The sequence below is a fragment of the Diceros bicornis genome, chromosome 8, assembly GCF_020826845.1.
Source record: "Diceros bicornis minor isolate mBicDic1 chromosome 8, mDicBic1.mat.cur, whole genome shotgun sequence".
Classification (NCBI taxonomy): domain Eukaryota; kingdom Metazoa; phylum Chordata; class Mammalia; order Perissodactyla; family Rhinocerotidae; genus Diceros; species Diceros bicornis.
In genome coordinates this window covers 54212986-54236825 of record NC_080747.1, presented here as the reverse complement: position 1 = coordinate 54236825, position 23840 = coordinate 54212986, and the positions used below count along the sequence as shown (strand labels likewise).

The 23840-nt window shown below is 36.5% G+C and overlaps 1 protein-coding gene across 4 annotated transcripts in view; it reads right to left on the bottom strand.

Moving 5' to 3' along the window:
• Positions 1 to 23272, bottom strand: part of YTHDC1 (YTH N6-methyladenosine RNA binding protein C1) — a 36087-nt gene extending 12815 nt beyond the window's left edge. For 2 of the 4 annotated variants that reach the window (XM_058547181.1, XM_058547182.1), the window contains exons 1-10: positions 22904 to 23272; positions 22590 to 22652; positions 11882 to 11983; positions 11167 to 11498; positions 10626 to 11046; positions 5901 to 5990; positions 5381 to 5434; positions 4721 to 4815; positions 3102 to 3210; positions 2902 to 3019 (exon numbers count right to left, since the gene is read on the bottom strand). In XM_058547181.1, the coding sequence (XP_058403164.1) occupies positions 2902 to 3019; positions 3102 to 3210; positions 4721 to 4815; positions 5381 to 5434; positions 5901 to 5990; positions 10626 to 11046; positions 11167 to 11498; positions 11882 to 11983; positions 22590 to 22652; positions 22904 to 22931 (1412 nt within the window). In that variant the 5' untranslated portion in view covers positions 22932 to 23272. Of the gene's footprint in view, positions 1 to 2901; positions 3020 to 3101; positions 3211 to 4720; positions 4816 to 5380; positions 5435 to 5900; positions 5991 to 10625; positions 11047 to 11166; positions 11499 to 11881; positions 11984 to 18268; positions 18305 to 22589; positions 22653 to 22903 lie in introns of all 4 variants that reach the window. The other 2 variants (XM_058547183.1, XM_058547185.1) reach the window with 2 other exon arrangements.
• Between the last annotated feature and the right edge of the window lie 568 nt (positions 23273 to 23840).

Genomic DNA, 23840 nt, shown 5'->3' with positions numbered 1-23840 from the left:
CTTAAACTGTGCCTACAAAATAACTGAGCTAGCAGGAATTCAACGGGTTTGAGGTGGGTCTTATTCTGCATTTTAACAATCAGATACTACTGATGCAAGTGATCCAGGGAACACACCTAAAGAAACTTTTAGTCTAGTTTTATTAAATCCAAAGGGCGCTTAATTAAAAGTCTAATAACTACCGTATCTGAAAAGAAAAAATATTAACAGCAGTTATTATTACTTACAGCAAAGCCCTTAGCATTTATACCTATTAAAGTTTGTCTTTTAACTCGGAGACTCAAAAGTAATTTTCATTTTATACAGAAAACTTAAGAGTTCAAGTGACTTACCCAAAGAAATAGCAATGTAGTAAATATCACATGCCCCTCAGAACTCAAGTATTATAATAAAGCCTTCACTACCCAAAAGTTTGCACAAAATGTTAGTAGGATGGACTATTTCGATTTTTACCTCTTCTGTTGCTATATACATTTCAAACGAGTTAGTAGAATAGCCAGTAAGTCAATGAAGAGGAATATGAAGCCAATAATCTATGAATAAATTAAGCCCATCTAAATTAAGAAACAAATTTTCTTTATCAATAATTTGAAAATAAAGGTTAACAGAACAAGTAACATTCAAAACAAAATACGCTGCAACCAGTCTACAACTGGGTAATTTTTTCTCCTTTTCCTAAGTATCATCTCCAAATATTTTCCAGTGACACCAATAATATTTCTAGTCATAAAACTACAGACTAAAAAACCTCTCCTTTGACCTTTACAGTTATCCATCCAAAAACTAATAAAAATGCCTATCTCTGCCAAGAAATAATCAGCACCTTGTTTTCCCTATAAACTGCCACCAGATTTTTAAATTTTACAATTTTAACTTATTATAATTTAATTATAACAATTATAACTTTAATTTCTAAAGAACTACAAATTTACATTTAAAAACCCTGGGTGCAATGGAGTAGGGGGATATCACCTAGTCTCACCACTGTAATATGGCATTCCAACAATATAATTATGCTTTTTTCATTTGTTTTTATCTTTCCATGTTGTTACATGGACTATTATTTCTGTGTACTACATTCAAGTGACAAATCATAATTTAACCAATTTCCTATATGAGAGAATTTAGACTCCTCCTAATTTTTCCCTATAGAAAATAATGATAAGTAAAGATGATATATTTTTACATATACTGCTTTTTGCTACTCTATTAACAGTTAACCTAATATACAACTTCCACTATATCATGGGCCATTTTTCTTCACAGTTCCTCACTGTCCCACAGTAAAGGTTTAACTCCTTAAGTTGGCCCACATTACTATTCAGCTTTGCCTTTTGCTCTTCTCTTTACTAACTACCGGCTTCATTCAAAAAGGTGGCTCCCTATCCCACCCATATACCCCACCTTCACCTCTCCCTCCACCCCATGGTTTCTGTTTCCATGCTCTTCCTTGTGCTAGCCTGCCTTCCTGAATACGAACAGCATTTTCCCTCCTTATTCTAATACAATTCCTTCATCCCCATCCAACACCTAAGCCAACTTAGAAAAAATCCTTATGGTCCCTTTCAGGTAATTTTTATTTAACTAAAATTGATTTTATAGGTAGTAGATTTGTGCATGCCATATAAAGTTCACTTAAATAATTAGCTTTTTATGTTGTTGAAATAACTTTCTACGCCCAACATGGAGCCACTCCTGCTCAGTGTGCAGTGTCAGCAAACCAAAACTTAGATATCTTCCATGTCCCTGCAGACCCTTTGCTTAACCAGAAAAGCAGTTTATCCAGTCAGCCAACTCCCAAACGCCAAGCCACCTCTGGGCTTTCTCACCCCAAACAAGATTGCCTACGTGGTCCAAACCAATCAAATATTTCCTGTTTGTCTCTTTCTTGTTCTTTCTTCTTTATCCTATAAAAGCTTTCTGCCTTCTGCTCCATTTTGCAGTTCTTCAAAGGACACTGTCCATTTCACAAACTCTAAGTCTGTTTGTATCAACCTACACTGACTTCTTGATTCATTTTCTTTAACAATGTACAATCATTCAGTAAGGATATAGAAATAGTGGTAATAACTCAATATTCAAAACAAGTCTATTTTTTCTAATAAACATATTTAAATCTTAATTACTCCAGTTTCAAAAGATCACAATGCCAACTAAACATGGTTTGCTAACTTCCTCAAAAAACACTACTTGTTCACAACTAGTCACCTCCAAAATGTTAGCCAAATCAGACTATTTTCCCACTCTACAGCGACTAACGACAAGTTAAAATTACATAGATATATGCCAGATAACATTCCAAGCAACTAATTTATAACAAATTTACTGCTATATTACTAATACAGAGCACAAATGAAATAAATAAAACTCTTCACTAAATAAAGCTTTGCCCTTTGCATCCTATATTATATTATAAAGGCAGTGAACAAGACAAGCTAAACATACTGATGTTATTTTTACTTTAATATCGTTAAATTTCATAGATCCAAATCACCCTAGGAATGAGATCAAAAAAAGAAATAAGGTGGCCAGCCAGGTGGCGCAAGCGGTTAAGTGTGCGCGCTCTGCTGCAGCGGCCCGGGGTTCGCCGGTTTGGATCCTGGGCGTGCACCGACGCACCGCTTGACAAGCCACACTGTGGCGTCGTCCCGTATAAAGTGGAGGAAGATGGAAGATGGGCACGGATGTTAGCCTAGGGCCAGTCTTCCTCAGCAAAAAAAAAAAAAAAAAAAAAAAGAGGAGGACTGGCAGATGTTAGCACAGGGCTGATCTTCCTCACAAAAAAAAAGAAAAAGAAAATAAATAAGAATACTAAACAACTGTGGAATTTTAACATTATTCCCAACTGGTAGCCCACTCGAAACAAGGGCAACTTTATCTATGCTAAAGTGTATAATTTACCTGCAAATCCAGTCAATTTTAAAGACACCTCCCAGCATTTTAGCATTCATTCCTGCTGGAAGTACCCAATGTATAGGAGATCCACCATGATGTGATTCTGAGGAAAGTCTTGCAAATCCTAAGGGAATCAAATCACAACATAATATATAGATGGTAATACAATCAATGTTTTTGTATATCCAAATTATTTTTATTCTTACCTTGAAATTTTCCACTCTCTCTAACAGAAAATATTAAGATAACACTTCTTGCAGATCTGAACGCAGCATTTAATTTCTTCTCATTTACAGGCAGTGTGGACCATACACCCTATACAAATGATGTCAAGATGTCAAGATCACAGATTGACATTAATGCAAATCTTTCATGTGTCCAATTATATTTGCAAAAGACCAAGGGTACTGACAGTGTTATATTTTAAATTCAAGTAAGCTATAATAAGGGTCTCATTTATCAGCTGTCAAATAATGTGATAATGTATTAAAAACTCAGGAAAAATATAAAGAAACTCATCAACCTTAATAAAATTATTAAAACTAGTAAACACACAGGGGGTTCAAATCTTATGGACTACAATTCTATATAATAAAAACAGTCACCTATGATTATTTTAATATCACGACCATTTACTGCAGTAAAAACATGTTGTTTGAAGGTGAATCACAACATGTAGAACATTTTTCTTCTTGAAAAACTGTGCCTAACTTATTAAAAATTACTGTATTGGTAAACCCAAAGTTAAGATTTTCTGTCAAGTTTCTAGCATTTCTCATTTTTTCTATTTAAGTTCAAATTTTCATGTATCAATCGTTTGACTGAAGAGGCAGAGAGGTGGAACATAGTTATTAATTTCTGAAGCATTTTAATCAATTCTTTGTTCATGCAAGATTAAAAGAGACAGAAAGGTAAGGTAAGGCAGAAGCTCTAATTCAGTTCAATCTGCTCATACAAACTAGACCTCTTTCACACTAAGTGCTTAATTACTTCTGCATACATCCACTCCAGCTGAAGAAAAGAAAAAACTTCCGCTAGATAGCTATTTGGTGTATTATTTCTTCCTTCTGTACAATTTGATGGGCAATCCTCAACTTAAACTTTAAAAATATAAGATATTAATATTGACAAAAATATGGTTAGAAAAATGTTAACTTTAGTTTTAACTTTCTAAAAGTCAGCAGAAATTGTAAATTATTCATTTTAAACCAACAATAGAAATATATAAAAGTCAGTGTAATAAACGTTATTTTTGTAGCAAAAACATAAAAAGAAAATTAATATCTTACAACATCCTACAGCAACAGGGCATATTTTTGTAAAGCCTGGGGTGGACCTTTAAGCTAACACCTCTTTTCTTCTCAATCCAAATGATCTTACTTCTAAAAATAAAAGAAACTCTCCATAAAGGAATGATTTCTTCTCAAGATCTCAAGACGTAAAACAAGCACCAATCTAAAACAAAAACTGGTTAACTAAAAGTTTAAAAAAAAAAAGTATTAGTACAATAAATTAGCAATTGAACGCAGAAACAAAAAAATCAACAGAAACACATCTTTTACAGTACAAAGTATAAAAGATATATACTCTTCAATATAGAAGACTTTGGCTTCTAAAATAGTCTTTTAAAAATTTAAAAGAAAACTCAAAGTACTATTAGGTTGTCTAACTAGCCACAAAGCAGACCCTAAGTGGCAACTGGGCTGTGAATCTTCACAGCTTTAATGAAAATCATGGTATCTTATGCTACTCGAGGTATTCAAGTTCACCTTCCCATTTAAAATTTTCAAGATCAGGACAGTTTCAACAGAACTCATGCTAATACCTTAGCTTTGGCAAGCGACACATTCTCATGGTTGTTACTCTTTATGAGAAAAAATCTTGCATCCTGTAGGACATATTTGAGTTTACTGGTTTGATCTGAAAAAAAGAAATCCAAGATGCTTAACCAGAGGCCATTATCACACAAAGGAGTGTAAGTTACACTAACTGAAATTAGCCCTCCACAACCCAGCTAAGCTTTTAAAATTCATTATGACCCATTCAACCTGGAAAGCTAAGCCACAACACATAATAAAGCAAAGCTAAGAAAAGACACCAGCATTTTGCAAGAAGGTAAACCTAATCTAGTGATGTTCCGATATATCAGATCCACATTTAAGTATGAAAATGGCTACAAATTTTATGGATTTCTTTTATCACATTATTCATTTAAAGACTGATAACAGGCCATTATACTATTAAAAAATATATACCATCCACTGTATTCAAAAACTATAAAATATCCTGAGATGTTTGCTATTGTTCCACAAGATATGCAGTAAAAAGTCAACATGGAGCTCTATGTAAGACTACATTATTAATTTTTTGCCTTAATATATCAGAACATTACTACATTAACATCAACTATTAATGGAGAACCAATAAGGCAAAATAATGACTTTATGCAGCATGCAATGAAAACAATTTCAAATTTAAATGATACCTTTTCGGACAGCACGAACGGAAGATGATAATTTCTCATGCTTCTTTTCTGAACCTGTATTTAGCCAAAGTACATTTGTTCAGATTGAGCTTTAATAGAGATAAGACAAAATTTCTACAGTCTTGTCACATAAAGTTCTCAGTCAAGACAAATTATTCTTCCTGGCGCACCCACACACACAAAAAAATACTTCTCAATGTGTACGAGTGTTTTGCTTTTTGGGTTGTTTGGATTTTTTTTTTTTTTAAATATTTATATTTGAACAGTTTCCCACTCAGAAAACTAGTCACTGAATCATCATCTTCCAAGAAAAAAAAGTGAAATTCCACTTAAGCAGTAACAGAACAAGATTAAAATAATAAGAAAAAGCTTAGTTTCCTCTAGAATTATTACACTGAACATGCCAAAAATCAATACTAATGGACATCAACAAGTTCACACTAAACTACAGCCTCCATATACTTTCCATAGATTATAATCAGTTAGATAATGATCATAAATAAAGGTGAAATGAGAATACCTGCATATGACTCCGATGCAGAGCTTCCACTTCTATCAAAAACAATTGGCGATATGCCTCTAGCTCTCTTCCTTTCCTTCTTTTTCTCATCTAAAACGAATTCAAGTCAGATTTTTAAAACCATTACAATATAGGTATAGGTAATCAAACAAGAATGTATCATTGTGTTTGGTTTTTGCATAATCCCTAAGTATTAGTCATTGCTAACCTCCTCTCCTGATCCCTCAACTTCCTCAGAAGAAAGTGTTCCATTTCAAAGACACTGTTCAAAAACTAAGGATATTTTGTTGTTTCTATCACCGATTTCAATCAAATAAAAACACATGGCCATAACTGAGAACTACCTATTCTATATATAAAGGTGGTCTTGAATAGTTTTCCAGAAGGGAGAAAAAAATCTGCAAAGCAAACAGTTTTTCTTTCAATAAAAATTACCGTATTCTCTTCTATGCATCAGGCACCACTGTTCTAAGTCCTCTTTTTAAAAAGTATACTATCATTCTCCCTTGAAATTCCAACTCTGATTCTTAGATGTCTGATGAACCCTAGAACCCAAAGCTTTTCAACTGAAAAAAACATAAAGAATACACTGTAGTGAACTAGTGATTTCCTTCTGGTTGCCACTGCTTGCTTCTGTGTCTTCAATTTCATTCTTTTTGACCATTTCCTTCCTGGATTACTGCTCTTATTTTCAAACTCAATTTAAAATTTATTTCTAAAATCTTAATGAGAGCCATGTATTTCTATAAAAAAGCTGGGAATCTTCAGTAGACAGAAATGGTTTGCATTACCTGTCAAGTAAGAACTACTTCAAGCTTAATTTGGAACTTCATACGCATATAAATGAGGACCTAAAAGGAATTAGGCTTTCCTGGCTCTGTTTATTGGTTTTAATCATACCATTCTAAGCTCCTTTACTTTTCAGCTAGGATGTAAGAAGGAATATGAAGGGAGAAAATGCATGCACTTACTTTTATAAAAATAACAGAAAGCTAAAAAAGAATAATCCATGATCTTCCATACAATCTCCTAACTATTTTAAAAGCGTTAAATAAATTAGGTCCCTCAATTCTCATAACAAGCTCATGAGATACACAATGCCATTATTCTTCTTTACAGAAAGGAAACCTCAACTTAGAGCAGTGGTTAGGCAACTTGGCCAGGATTCCACAATTCCTGGCAGAACCTAGATTCAAATGAAAGTCCTCTAACTTGAAAGTAACAAACTCTGAGCTCTATCCCTATTGAGCGAATAGAAAAGATATTTTACTACTATTCTTGAAAATGGATTCTAGGTCTAACTAGTTTAAAGATGGAAAACTCTAAGAACATCATAAGTTCCTTTCCTTTTAGTTTAAGCATCTGTCCCTTTGTAATTTACTACTAACTGCTTCTCCAAATATATTTAACAAGAAGTTTGTACATGATGCTGATTTTCCTAACTTAGAGCTGAAAGAGAAGAGCAAAGCAGCACATATTGGCACAACTACAGAGCTAAACCCATTTAAACCTAACAACCATGGGGGCACAATGATATTTCAAATAATCAACTATAGAGAAAAGCATTTATTTCTAGGCTTGCTGGATTTGAATAATGACACTTGACTTTCGAAAATTTTTAAATCCTTTCCCTCAAGGCAAACTATAAGACATAGAGTGAATATACTAAAGCCTCCTAGTACAAAATGACTGAGAACCTCACCCAAACAGATGAGAAACAGGAGATTTTGTCAAATTCCAAATCTCTTTCTCATACATGTGTTTTGTTCACTGACTGACTACATTCCTATATATAGTGCCTGGCACATAGTAGGAACTGGATTCACTGAATCAATGAATATGACATCTATATATATGAAAGAGATTAGAAAAATAAAACCTTGTTAAAAAAATTTTTTTTAATTATTTCTTGCAACAATTCTAGCATGTTTCTTTTAATTTTTCCTCTTTGAATATTTAGGAGTCTAAGCATTATGAATTGATCACTAAAGATAATATATCTCTTGTTGCTGTTTAAAAACAATACTTTATGGTTTCAAAGTATTAAAAGGATCTCTCACTAAGATGAGGCAAGAAAAATAATAGGAGCAGAAACAATATCCGGCCCACTGTTTTTATATAACGTTAAATCTGGCATTACCATGAGAAATCTCCAAGGATTTTGCATCCTTTTTGTACAGATGTAACTCCCACTGCTCTTAAGTTTATGATCCCCTCTTCCAACTATTATTCTCAGGTCAAAAGAACAAAAGTTATCTAAACAAACCTTTAACATACACCAAAATGTGTCACTTTTGTAAGGAAGTTATTGAAAATTCTGAGAAAAAAAGGTAAAATAAACTGGAATCTAGAAAATTCATGACACAGAAATTAAACTGTGATCTCTTTTATTTAAAAACTGACATCTCCTACTCAAGGAATTCCAAATCACCTCATTCAGCACCTGCACAGCCGCAGCCCAGGTTTGTTTCCCGGTCAGGGAACCACAGCATTCATCTGCTGGTTGTCATACTGTGGTGGCTATGTGCTGCTGTGATGCTGAAAAACTATGCCGCCAGTTATTTCAAATGCCAGCAAGGTCCCTCACAGTGGACAGGTTTCAGCAGAGCTTCCAGACTAAGACAGACTAGAAAAAAAAGACCACCCACTTCCAATAAACAAGTGGCCATAAAAACCCTATGAACAGCAGTGGAGCATTGTCTGACAGTGCCAGAAGATGAGAGGATGGCACAAAAAGACTGGGCAAGGTTCTGCTCTGCTGTACACAGGGTCACTAGGAGTCAAAATCAAATCCAGGGTACTAACAAAAATAAAGAGAAACGACTCTAATAAAAATAATTTCCTGCATACCAGTCTCTAAAGCATGTTCCATATAAGGGATCTTTCAAGGAAAAAACCACCAATTTTCCTTTAGTAAAGAATGTGTGAGTTCCAGGTATCTCTTTTAAAACAATAAATCTCTTCTATTAACAGTTTTCTGTTTTTGTTTTTGTGAGGAAGATCAGCCCTGAGCTAACATCTGTCACCAATCCTCCTCTTTTTGCTGAAGAAGACTGGCCCTGGACGAATATCTGTGCCCATCTTCCTCCACTTTATATGGGATGCCGCCACAGCATGGCTTGACGAGCAGTGCCTCAGTGTGCGCCTGGGATCCAAACCCCGGGCCGCCGCAGCAGAGCGCACGCACTTAACCACTATGCCACCAGGCTGGCCCCCCCATTAACGGTTTTGATATCAAGGTTTTATAAAACTATTGGCTACCACCCAATACGACGTATCTTATCCACAAAAATATAAAGTACTATCACGTACCTTGCTACAGAATCAGCATCACCTAGGAGGTTGTAAAAAATGCAAATTATATTAGGCCCTACCCATTTAAATAAGTCTCCCTTGTTTGACTTAAGACAAACATTCAAGTCTAAGAAATATCGCTCCTAACGTGGATGCCAAAAAGACACTTACGATAAAATGTTCCCTACCCCTACGCAAGTTTCACATTCTCAACAATGAATGAATATTCATTCATATTGCCAATGCAATTTCTGTTCTCTATCCATTATTATAAATTCTAAGATATTCCATCAGTTTTCAAAAAGTATGATGGGAGAGTAGAATTAAAGATTCTACAAGTTTCTACATTAAACCCAACTAACTCATCTATCTTAACTCTTTAACCCCCTTCAAAAACCTATCTAACCTCCCAAACCTACAACTCCAGTAAGCAAAAGGTTGAAAGTATTTCAGTTGTCAATCACTAGAAAATAACTAGCCACTTGCTCTACCAGCTACACTATACCAAGAACATGATTTACTAATAACGTATCATTGAATGAGAAAGTTCTCTAATAATGAAATTTTAACTATCCTATATATCAAAAGAATAGGATTTTTCTTATATTCCAATGTTTAGTATATTTTGCTTATGCAGCACATCTGGCTCCACGAGAGTATAATCACCACATAGTGGCCAGGGGTCTTGAAGAATCCTGACCTCTCCTTATTGTACCCTCTGAATTTCCCCCTAAAAGAGGGCACTCTTAGCCTAGTGACTGCAACTACCTACCACTCCTATATTTACATCTCATGATCTGATAGGGATAAAGTGGTAGGACGTGTAGTATTGAAGGAATGACCCAAGACGGCTCTTATCTAATCTTTCCACAAGAATTTTTATACTCCTATTTTCCATTCTTTACACCCAATCCTTTGGGGATCTGGCCTCAGTTAATCAACCCACAGATACAGAATTGTAAAAAAAGCTTGTGTTCCCAAAAGAAAAAAAAAAAAAAATTAAGTTGTTTTGATTTCTGTTACCACATGATGGAGATCTAGAGGCATTTAACACGGAAATATTGTAATACCTAGCAGACAGGTTCCATATGAATACTGTATTCTTCAAGTATATCAGTGTTTTAATAAGCTGTTGTTGACTAGTATGAAAATCTAAGAATTTATAACATAAAGCCTGAAACACATTTCCTTATAGAGAAATAATCCAACTGGGTTCATTAACAATACGATCAATTTGTAGCTAGAAAACACCTTTACTAACATATGTAAATCTTATTCAAATATATCTACAATATTCAAAAGCATATAATTATAAAAAAAGTCACAATTAATATTACTCCTCAAAAATGTCATAACGTGTTCAAGAATAAAAATAATCAGGTAAATTCTTTTTTTTTTTTACGACAAACTTCTACACACAAAAAATAGTACCTGATCCATCTGTGCCTGAACCAGATCTGACAGACCCATCCGTGAAGGACACAGATTCAGAATCAGAGTCGCTAGCCTCACTTCGAGTGTCATAATCATTTCCCTCTTCCTTCTGGTCTCTCTCATCCTGTTCATATTCTTCTTCTTCTTCTTCCTCCTCCTCCTCCTCCTCCTCTTCCTCCTCCTCCTCCTCTTCTCCATCTTCATCTACCTCTTCATCTTCCTCTGCATCTTCCTCTACCTCTTCATCTTCCTCCACATCTTCCACCCCTTCCTCCTCATTCTCAGTGTTGTTGCCTTGCTCATCAGAAGAACCACTGCTGCCAGTCTCATGGTCAGAGCCATATTCTTCAGAGTTCACTTCTTCTTTAGAAGATTGGCTGGATCTGCTTGCACGTCTATCCACTTCAAGTCCAATTCTCTGATGTTTAAAGAAAAAGGGAATCAGCAGTCATATAACAGACAAGGTCAGAGTGAATAACAGTTCTAAAGCCTCAAAAACAATTGCTTTCTCTTTTATGTCTGCAATAATATTTACTACCTCAGAACCATCTGGTGTAGGAGATTTGGCTCTCCTTTCAGGATCCCTTTTCCGGAGACAAGTTTTGTCAGGTTGACTCTTATAAGGAGGTTCTCTGGAGGCACTGCTTGACAAACGGAGCTTCCGATCAGCTTCTAGACGCTTGTTTCTTTCAGATCTTTGATATTCCTCATTTTTATATTCTGTGACTGACTTTCCTTTTGTACTAACTATTCTTTTGTTATTGCTAACTGATGAGCTCAATGGTTTAGAAATCAATTGTCTTGAATGAACAGAAGGCTTTTGTCGCTTGGTGTCAGTAGATTCCATTCGGTCACTTTTTCTTTTTGATCCTTAAAAATGCAATTTAAAAAAACATATAAAAGTGTTTGCATGTTCCATTTATTTCACCCAAGATTAACAGATAATATACATTAAAGAGAAAAAAAGCCTCATTTCTTTAAAATGTCTTCTGAAATATTTTTACTCCAAAGTTAATCATAAGAAAACATAGCTTTCAAATACTGGAATAAATTCATGCATTTGAGATGTTTCAACACATCTGAAAAAAAATATTACTCTTACTCATATGGAATTGAGTACCAAAGTTTGTTACGATTGTGCTTGTGGTGTTAACTGCCTCAAGAAACAAGTACAAAAGCAAAGTCACTTTCTTAAGAAATTAAATATCTATTTACACTGTTATTTTAACAAAAATAATAGCAATCTTACATACCCTTTTTCTCGTTTTTATCTTGTTCACTCTCTGGATTATACAGTTCATCATCCTGTTCTGGTACTTCAGTCAAAATATCATCTAGAACATTGAGTTCTCCATCTGAAAGCAAGAAAATTAAAAGTAACAGGAAAAAATCATTATCATTACGCATTTATTTTTCAGTACTTTATGTTGAAGCTACAGAAGTATAAGAACATAACCCTCAAGGAGCTTTTATCTCAGGATCAAGACACAAGAATAATTCCTATAAAACCATACAAGGTAAAGGACATGATACAGAGCTCTAGTCTACAAAGCCAGGAGTATACATCCCATAGGGTAGTAAAGGATATGCTGGAGTACAAAAAGAAAATGTCAGAACGTCTGTATTTCGATCTCATCCTTTAATTTCTAGTTTTTGTAACAGATCTAAAATGTGCACAATAAATTAGTATAGAAATACATGTGTATAACTTATAAATAAATATACCTTTATCAAGAATTGCATACTCCCCACAAGATACTTATTGATTATCAATGGAAAAATAACTTTACAGTGGAGAAACCAGGCAGACTCCAGCTCAACCAAGTAATCAAAGTTTACATCACCAGTAGTGGGTCAAATCAACATCATGGACCTCCTGGTATGATGCACTGAGAAGAGAACAACAATTCTGTGATATTCCTATGCAAAATGCAACATAAGAACCAACACATGAGGAAACATCAAACAAACCCAAATTAAGGGGCACCCAAAAAGGTCAATGTCATTAAATTACAAACACTAAGGAACGACTCCAGATTAAAAGAGACTAAAGAGAAATAACTGAATATAGCATGTGATCTGAGACATAACTGGGAAAACTAGTGAAATGTAAGGGTCTGTAGATTATAGTAAATATCGATGTTAATTTCCTGATTTTGATAGTACTACAGTTAGGTAGAAGAAAGTCCTAATTTTTAGGAAATACATACTTGAGTATTTAGGGGCAAAGAAGCATCATGTCTGCAACTGACAAACAGTTCAGGAAAAAAGTGTGTCTGCATGCATATATCCACATATATACACTGAGAGAGAATGAATTAGAGACAAATATGGTAAAATGTTAACACTTGTGGAATATGTTTGAAAAATAAAAGAAAACTCCTTGTACTATTTTTATAGCTACTGTTTGTCTGAAATAATGTCAAAATAAAGTTAAAAGAAAAAAATTACTGATGTGCTACACAATCAAAAATGTTTGAGCTGCTGGTATCAACTATAAAAGTGCAACTGTTCAGAGAAGGGAACTACTGACTATAATTAACATATTCAATAATCATGAAAATTTAGAACTCAGTTTTGTCACCCCATCCCCGCCCTAACAGGACAAAATAAATCTTAGAAACACATGCAAATATTTACTACTTTAAATTGATTTTTTTATAATGCACTAAAGCTAATAGTAAATGTTTTGAACACTAAGTATTCTGGTATCAAAAATATCTTTCCAATTTTAAAGAGTGGCAAAGAGAAGTACAAAGCCATTAAAACTGATGAGACAGGACAATTATATTTATGGCTCTAGCCAAAAAGCAAAGCCAACTCAAAGTATAGCAAAGACTATCAACCTGAGATCTATAAACAGGTTAGATGGGATTCAAATTTCCCCAAACGGGGGGAGAAATCAGTGACTAAAGAGAACTAAAATAGTTTAACATAGGTATGATAAGAAGGAAAACAAGGTTATCTTCCTCTGTATTTGGAGTCAGATACAGTTGCTATTTAAGAACACCTCAAAATTAAGTATGACTGGGATGGCATAGCAATTGATTTCTTTGGGTGGTAATAATGTTTATCTGTACTTTACCATTCTTCTAAAATGAACATATACTATATGGACTGTTTTTACTTTGGTTTACCAATTTTTTAAATGTTATTTAAAATCAAGATAAGCCAACCAGAAAGGGTTCTCACATCTTCTGGATTCATGTTATCACTAAAGAGGAAATTTGCTCAAGATCTGAATGGTGGCAAACAATTTTTAGACTCTATACTATAAATAAAAAATAAAATCATATAATTCGACAGAAAAAAATCCAGACACAATGATTCTTGGATCAAAGCTCTCTAGTCAGTAAAAAAGTGGGTCCAACAGATCTTGACGAAATCAAATACATTTGTAGAACCAAAAAGAAAAAACTTAAAACTACCACAACAAAATAGGTAATTAAGTAAATATAGTGCTACACAAATCTTTTCAAGAAATTACTAGTTCCTAATTAGTGTTCAACCCAAAAGCTTGAACAGTCACAAGAAATTATACACTTATGTGATTATATACTTCATGGGATATATTCTAACACAGAATGAAAGAAATGTGCAGGTTAATTTAAATCAATTTAAATTTCAGACATGCCTAAATCACGGTCTGCCTATAAAAAAGGGTATTATTATTTTAAAAAGCTTTAACAAATAATTATATTGGTCAAATTCAGAGACTGGCTGCAGTTTTAGAAAACATCTACAAATTTTTAAAACAACAAATATTAACCAATGCTTACTTTTTAAACATTTTATCACTTTCACATATATCATATATATGTATCATATGAAACACATAAGATATGTTTTATCATCCATTACCTTGCAGATAAAGAAAAAGCAGCTCAGAAGTTCAAGTTAACCAAATTCACTTGTCTAGAAACAGATGGATCTAAGTCTAGAGTTTAGGCTTTTTAAATTTAGGGTTAAATTAGATGGGGAACATTAAAAGGACCTTTAAACAAAGTATAAGGAAACAACAAAAATGTAAAATATTAAAAAGGTCGTGTGCATTAGTATATTAATTTCAAATTAGCACACCAGAAAGCTTTGTATTACCAACATTATAGCATCTTAAATTTAAGATAACCACAACATCCTCACTTGATGGTCTACACATTCGTATCCATATTATAGTCCACGACATCAGTAACTTTAACTGTGGTTTTATCCCAGTATCGGCAAACTAAAACCTACAGGACAAATTCAGCCCATGGCCTGTTTTTGAAGACCCAAAAGATAAGAATGGTTTCTGCATTTTTAAGGTTGTATTTTAAAAAAAAAAAAAAAAAAAGCAAAGAATAATATATGACAAAGGACTTATGTGGCCCACAAAGCCTAAAATGTTATTCAGTAACTGGCCCTCTACAAAAAGTTTGCTGACCCAATATAAATGACCACATTTTAGGTTTCTTTTCTCCATCACTGAAACCACTTACATATTTACTGTAATATAATACACAGGAGAAAGAAATTTAGATTTGGAAGTAAGAAAATCCAGGTCATCTATTAAGAACTAAGTATCCTTGGACAAGTCCCAGTCTGAGCTCCAGTTTCTTCCCTTCTGATAAGAGGTATTTGGAATAAAAAAAAAATCAGTGTTTTGGGAAGGAAACAGAAGGGCAGTTATTTGAATCTCCTGATGAGTTTTTCAACCCATAAGCCTTTCCCTATCGCTATCAGATTCTAATAAATCCTGCCTGTCACAAACTTTTTGTTAATAACTAGGGTACGTGATTATACAAAATCTGGTCAAGAACACAAAACAAAATCCTCTTTTTCAGTAAGACAAGTATTTACATATTCTGATTATCTATTGTTGCATAACATGCCACCTCCAAACCTGGTGGCTTAAAACACAATCATTTAGGGGCCAGCGCCGAGGCTTAGCGGTTAAGTGCGCGCGCTCCGCTACTGGCAGCCCGGGTTCGGATGCGGGCGGGCACCGACGCACCACTTCTCCGGCCATGCTGAGGACACGTCCCACATGCAGCAACTAGAAGGATGTGCAGCTATGACATACAACTATCTACTGGGGCTTTGGGGAAAAAAAGGAGGAGGACTGGCAAGGATGTTAGCTTAGAGCCGGTCTTCCTCAGCAAAAAGAGGAGGATTAGCATGGATGTTAGCTCAGGGATGATCTTCCTCACAAAAAAAAAAACAAAACAACAATCATTTATTATTATTGCTAATGGTGCTGGAGCTCAACTAGAGTCTCTTATGTGGCTGCAAGTCAGATGGCGGCTAGGGCCAGAATCATGTGAAGGCTTGCTCATTCACATGTCTGGCTGGCACCTAGGCTGGGAAAACACAAAACAGCAGGGGTTCTAGGGCATTTCTTTCGGTGGTCACTCTAGCATGGCAGGTTCAGGATAGACGGACCTCTTATAAGGCGGTTCAGGGCTCTAAAGATGTTTATCTGTACTTTACCATTCTGTACATCCCAAGAGAGAAAGGGCCAGAGAGAAGCTCAGCAACACTACCACAGTACTTTATTCAGAGGCAATCACAAAAATCTACCCAGGTTCAAACAAAGGAGACATGGACTCCACCTACTGTTGAGAGAAGTGTCAAATTCTTGGTAGACGTTTTCAAAACTACCACCATCTACTTATTTTTGTCTAAACTTAAAGATTTTAATTGTAAATGTAAGGTGTGTTTTTAAAAACCAAAATCTGGTTTAAAAAGGTGAGAGTTTATAGCATTGGGTTATAAAACTAACTTAAGCTGCTTCCTCTGACTACTTCTTTCATGAGCTAGTAAAAGTACACTTTGTATATATTTTAATTCATTTTTCTCAATTTAGAATGAATTAGGGCTGGCCCAGTGGCATAGCGGTTAAGTTCACACGTTCCAGTGGCCCAGGGTTCGCCGGTTCGGATCCCGGGCGCAGAGCTACTCACTGCTCCTCAAGCCATGATGAGGCGGCATCCCATACAGAAGAGCTACAACTCTACAACTATGATACACAACTCTGTACTGGGGCTTTGGGGAGAAAAAAGAAAAAAAAGGAAGACTGGCAACAGATGTTAGTGCAGGGTCAATCTTCCAAAAAAAAAAAAAAAAAAGAAATATGCTTAAAGAAATGAAATATTTAAAAAAAAAGAATTAGTTACAAAGAAAGGAAATTATTTAAATATTTTCAGAAGCTACTGCTATTAAAGACTAATCATCAAAGGCATACCCTTTTTGGAAAGAAATAATTTTTTTTTTTCCTGAGGAAGATTGGCCCTGAGCTAACATCTGCCAATCCTCCTCTTTTTTGCTGAGGAAGACTGGCCCTGGGCTAACATCCATGCCCATCTTCCTCCACTTTATATGGGACGCCCCACAGCATGGCTTGACAAGCAGTGCATCGGTGCACGCCCAGGATCCGAACCGGCGAACCCCGGGCCGCCGCAGCGGAGAGCGCGCACTTAACCGCTTGTGCCACCAGGCCGGCCCCAATAATTATCTCTTAAAGAGATAAAGTAATAAGCACTAGTTCTCTAGGGTAACTTTCTTTAAACTACCTTAATAAATGTTTTAAATCACTCTCTTTGTCCTGAAATTTAATGTTGTTATTGTGTATAGAGGTATGTATACATTCAATTACTTTATAGTAGTTTGACATCAGCACCCCAACCTAAGCATATTAACGGGAAAATGAACAAAGGTTAGCAAACATCAAGTTAAGATTTCTATGAACATATAATTCATGTACTATAAAAATAACTCTAACGCGGTATTTCTATGAGATAAAGCACTTCACATTAAGTTTTTTGATAAGTCTATACAAAGAACTAGACTAACTAGTCTTTAAAAATCATTTTAAGGGGCAGGCCCACTGGCATAGTGGTTAGGTTTGCATGCTCCACTTCAGCAGCCCGGGGTTCACGGGTTCAGATCCCAGGCACAGACCTACACACTGCTCATCAAACCATACTGTGGCAGCATCCCACATACAAAATAGAGGAAGACTGACACAGATGTTAGCTCAGCGACAATCTTCCTCAAGCAAAAAGAGGAAGACTGGCAACAGATGTTAGCTCAGGGCCAATCTTCCTCACCAAAAAAAAAAAATCATTTTAAAATCTTGAAAATTGTGTCTAAGATGCAACAAAATGAATTTTTTCACAATGCATCAGTGCAATGAATTAGCCCAAATGAAACACAAAATGTTTCATTTAACAGTATCCCCATTTACAGCTAAAATTCAAATCCATTCAAAAGTTATACACTAACAGCCTGCAGGATAAATCTAGCTGTTGGACCCTTTGTTTTCAAAACCTCCAAGAATTTAATATAAAAATCCAGACCCTACTTTTTTGTGTGTGTTAGGAAGATTAGCCCTGAGCTAACATCTGTTGCCAATCCTCTTTCCACTGAGGAAGACTGGCCCTGGGCTAACATCCGTGCCCATCTTCCTCTACTTTATATGTGGGATGCCTGCCATAGCATGGCTAGATAAACAGTGTGTAGGTCCGCACCCAGGATCTGAACCTGCGAACCCTGGGCCACCAAAGCAGAGTGCACAAACCCAACCACTACACCACCCAGCCAGCCCCGGGTCCCTACATTTTTTTAAAGGACTCTTTGATTATAAGGGGGCCAGATCTCACCTGAAAACAAACAGCTGGAGCAGTCCTCATAGACCTCTGTTAAGACACAGAGAAGGTAACATAACGTCAAGGTTTTGCATGAGGCAATCTAGGTTTACGCCTGGTAAATCAGTGTATTTACTAATTCTGCCTGAACATAGGACATGCTTACTCGCCTATTTTTTTTTAACCTAATTACCTTTGTATTAAACAAGTACTTTTTCTGCCTGACCCTCATATGCATATAAGCCTGTCACTCTTGAGTAACAGTGATGTTAAATAACTGCAAATAAACTGAAGATTCAGTCCAATAGACACTGAGGCATAGGGACACCAAACTCCAGTTTTAGTATATACGATACTTTGTCAGAGTAGGAATGTTCAAGAGGACAATCCTACTCAACTGCAGTGGATTAAGTGCCTTGACAGCATACAAGCACCACACTGTCAGATCTTCCAAATTTTCAAGAGGATTCCCAAATTCAGATTTTTATTTCAAATTGTCTGACTTTTAAACTGTGCCTCAATTAAAAACAAAACAAAGGAGGCTGCCGCTAGCTTGATTCCTCTGTTAAAGTGCAATCATCTGTGAACATTTTGCATTCACAACCAATGATATACATGGACTTCATTATCATCACCGGTGCAAGCTAGCATAATCTCAGTTAATGCAAACTACTAGCAAATTGAGCTTTGAGATAAAGGGTACAGATCCAGAAGTATAGGAGGCAAAACAAGGAAATCAAAAGAATCATTGTTTTTAGAGTCTGTTCAATAACTGCCAAGATGTTAGAAGTAACAAGGCTTGTTTTTTGTTGCTTGCTCAGGGGATTTTTGTTTGTTTTAGGTAAACATAGGAACTTAAATATCTAAATGGCTTTCAAAGTAGTTTAACCTTTAGAAGGTTATGTACCTAACAAGAATTCCAAAATAAAGCCCACAGAATTAAAGTGACTTGACTAAAATCTCAGAACTCTAGGGGCCAGCCCAGTGGCATAGTGGTTAAGTTCACGTGCTCCGCCTTGGTCACCCAGGGTTTGCAGTTTTGGATCCTGGGCACGGACCTACACACTGCTCATCAAGCCACGCTATGGCGGTATCCCATATACAAAATAGAGGAAGACTGGCAACAGATGTTAGCTCGGGGCCAATCTTCCTCACCAAAAAAGAAAAAAAAAAAAAACCCTCACAACGCTGAATCCAAATTTAGTGCTGTTTCCACTGTACCAAAATCACACCTTGATCTTGAAATTCCTGGCTGAAGACGGCCACAAACCTTAACCCCAGGGATATCACGGTAGAAAATTAGCCTTTATCTAAGACAGTCCATTTTTTTTGACCTGGTAAGCTTCTGGGTCAGGAAATACAAAGTACTAATTATTTCAGGGTCCAGCATCAGACTAAGACCTAGAGTATTTAAAGAAAGAAAACTGGGCAGTTAAATAGTGCAAAAAAAAATGTGTTTTCCAACACAGGGCACAGAAGTACATTATATTTTTTAATTCATTTAATATAGTTTTAGTGGAGTTTGGCCATGGAGCAAGAATTCCTGGAACCCCCCTTTCTATTACATTTTACATTAGACCAGTCTCTCAAATTACTCCTCTGTCATTCAAAACTGTCATTCCTCTAAATGAAGTGTAGAGACTTGGATTCCCCATCACATCCAAATTTCTTGTCTTCCAAAAAGCATATGATTGAAGTTTAAGGAGAGCATTTTTAATTTTTTAATTCTACTCTATTATGCATAAAACAAATACATTGGAATATCAATACATATTCTATGCTTACAGAGTCCTAAGTAAGGCAGACCAAAAAAGTCAATCTTATCCTAAGAACTTACTATAGTCAGGGGCACAATATGTATATATATATATGTGTGTGTGCAGATATTTATATGTATTTGCCTGCGTGTGTGTGTGTACATATATAATTTAAACTGAAAAACTCTTAGCTTTGGATATCAATAGTAAATGTCATATAATTAGTTACTAATGAAGTCCAACCTTGGGCTAACGATTTACAACCTTGTAATCATTTATTCAAGGAACTGAGACACAATAACTGTACACAAGAAACCTGATGAACAAGACAGACATACTCCTGACCCTCATGAAGCTTCCAGTCTAGTAATGTAGAAAACATGTTACTTTTGAAAGTGGTAACTTATTATCCACATTTTGGATATATTAAACTTTGATTAACTTTTTTGAAGAGAACTTTATAAGAGCTTAAGAAATAAAATTTATACAAAGTGTTTATAATAAAAAAGATGTGTATTTCTGCATATAGAAAAATGGCATTTAACATTAGTTAACACCATCAACATTCTAATGTCTTTCAAATCCACTTTTTGGACAAATAATCAACACAGGAATCAAAGGAAGCTGGCAATCTGTCCAGTTATAACAGGCTTCAGCTTCCAGGTATTAGTATTACAGAAGCATTATAGAAGTTAATGCCTGTTTATTACACAGCTAACGCACAAAACCCAATAATCCAAGGACTCAATGACCAAGTCTTTTAACTGTTCTGTGATTAATAGCAAATTCTTGCCATTTAAACTCATTTCTGATCAAGATCTTACATTATTTATGTAATCATTTAAAAACGGACCTCAAGTTTGTGACATGTCTAAGATTCTTACAAGGTTTATCTTTGCCATTTCCTAATGTTTCATACAAGATAACTGATGACACTAAGTACTTAGTTTCCCACTTTTCCTTGTTCAAGTATGAGAAGGAAGAGTCAAGTACTGATTTTAATTCTGGCTATCATTCTAGCTGTGTGACTCAGTTTCCTTATTTGCAAAGTGGATTATTCTAGAAATCCTGCTACTCAAAAATTAAACAAGCAATTCCAGTAAGTTTGTATTTGCTAGCTTTCGCAGTAAACTAAGAGACAATCTTCGATCTAAACTATAAAGATAAGCACTTATATCAGAAGTTCTAAAATAGAGAAGTTCAATTATGGAAATTAAGTTTTTCAAAAACTACACAAATCAAGGCCTTTCAAAAGCCGGACAATTTATCCTAAGTACTGCTAATAGGTAGCGTTACTACTTCCCAATAATAAAGTTTAAGTATTTGGATTACATTTTCATCACTATATCCACTTCTTTGACAAAATTTCTACACCACCACCTACTTTTCTTCCTCAATGTACATTATGGAGTCTAGTCTATTACTGACTTAAAATTACTATGTTCATCTTAACAGACAACGAATTCTTGAGGAGTGCTGAGTTTTACTCATTTTATATTTGGTTCATCTCACCCACCATAACTGCCACCCATTCCCATACACACAGCTCATAAATAACAGTGACAGAATCAAGCATTGACTGAATTCTTATTGATTAAAATCATCTATTTTAATAACTAACTTTACTACTAATTAAAAGCAGTTTCTTTTATTCACTAACACCATGCAATCCTATGTTCACATTCCTTTCAGACTTCTCAAAAAAAGGGCAGAAGGGGTTTCTAGGATTCGTCTAAGGAAGTAAAATTAAGCTACCATAACCTAATCATTGAACTGCTTTAAGATAGGAGCAATATCTTAAACATATTCCCACCCACTCCACTTCCCAAGCTTGTCCCTATCCTACAGCAGTTTATTGAAGCATGAAGACTTCTTTCTTTTAAGGAGAAAAGATCACAGGCCTAATGCAACTTGATTCTAGAGCTCATTTAATAAATTCCCACCCCAAATTTACTAGCCACACAGAAGAGTAGATCTGTGAAATAAAGAGCAGCAGCTGTGCCATATTTTTTTTAACTATAATCTTTCGGTAATCTTAGGGTTGGAAAAGACCTTAAGGCACCATCTAATACAGACCACCCTCTAGACAGGTACTGATCCAGGATCTCCATCTCCAGAGCCTGGGAGATCGGTATTTCACAAAACATGACACTCCTTTCTGGCAACATCAGTTCTTTCTATATTCCACTGTAATTCTATCCCTCCAACTCTCTATAAATTACATCCATTTGCTCCTGGTTGTACTCTCCGGGAGTTAAGCACAATGTGTTTCTATCAGAATAGCGGCCAGGATTTTTTTTGCCAGGCCTAAATCATATAATTACCCTTCCAAACATCTTGTTTTCTAAAATAAGTGTTTGAGGAGCCAAACGGGCAATTCATGCCACTTTACCTATTTTACAGGAACAGCCACAAGTTACTAATAGATATTTCTCGAGATTAATAATCCACCTATAGCACTTCTTAAATATGCTCACTTACTATACTACCAGCTCTGATCGTGACATTCAGGGTTTTCGAAATTTCGCCTACCAGAAAAGGTTGTTCTGAAGATATGCATTACATCCGCATAATCTTACCAGCAAATAAACCTAAGGGCCTGCAACTCAGAACAGGCCTTGTCCCAGCCGCGCCCAGAACAGCTAAACGGAAAAAGAAGAGGGGAATTAGGATCAAAGAAAAACCATAGGCCAGATAAGTGTTAGGTCATAGGGAGATCGAGGACGTAAGGGCAGGCCTGATCTTTTCCAATGAGTGCAAGCGTCTCGGTCGGGGGGACCCGCTCCGCGCGGAGCAGGCTAACCCCCCCAACCCCCACGCGGCAACGACGACCACGGCTCCGTCGACCCACTCCCGAGCCCCGCCTCCGCCCGTCACCTTCCTCCGCACTAACCTTTCTCCTCCCGGCTGTCGGCCGCCATTGCTCCCCTCCTGTTTCCGCTGCTGCCGCTGCCGCTTCGACGCGAATCGCGCCGGCGCCGCAGCCGCGGCAGCAGTAGCTCGGAGGCGTCCGTCAGTCCGTCCGCCGGGCTGCGCGCTTCGCTCCTGGGCCTCTACCACTCACCCTTCTCGACTCACCCTTTTTCTCCCCGCTTCTTTCCCTTCTCCCTTTTCCCCTTCCCTCCTTTCGCTCCAATCTCCCGCGGCCTAGGCCAAGCCTTCCCGTTGGGGCTAGGGGACCGGAGCGGGTAGGCGGAGGGAAGGGAAACAGATGGCGACAGCGGGCGGCGCTAAAATGGAGCCTGCTTCCTGCGCGAAACAATCCCGCTCCCGAAATGCCCTGCGCTGTTTACGCTTCGTTCCTCCCTGGGAACGTCACAGTGCGGAGAGAGGCGGGGAAGCAGGGCGAGCAAGGGAACGTGACGTAACGTCAGCACGTCGCCCCGCCCCCCGCAGCCCGGATGTCCGTGGAAAGAGTCTCATTGCCAGTGATTAAGCGGCCGGAGTTATTTAAATCGAGCCGCTGCTGTGCTGTGTACGCCTAGGTGGCGCAGTTTTCTCGACTGAACCGGGTATTCGCGTACTTTTCAGCCTAAGAGCGAAGATGCTTCGTGTCGCTCCGCGCTACTCCTGATTCCCTTCTGGAAATCGGAGATTTATTTAGGACAAGTATGGGCCTTTGCCTTTGCAGTCGGCAGGGATGGCAGTTGTACTTTCACAGTTGGTGTCCCGGGCTTCAAAGGCAGCACAGGATGCAACTAGCTCACTTGTCACAAAAGCATACTAGTTTTGTTTTTAATTGGGGAAAGGAATTATATTGTATTTTAATATAACTTTGTAATTCACATAATAGCAAATTTGATTTAAACATTTATTGAGGCCCTGGGGTA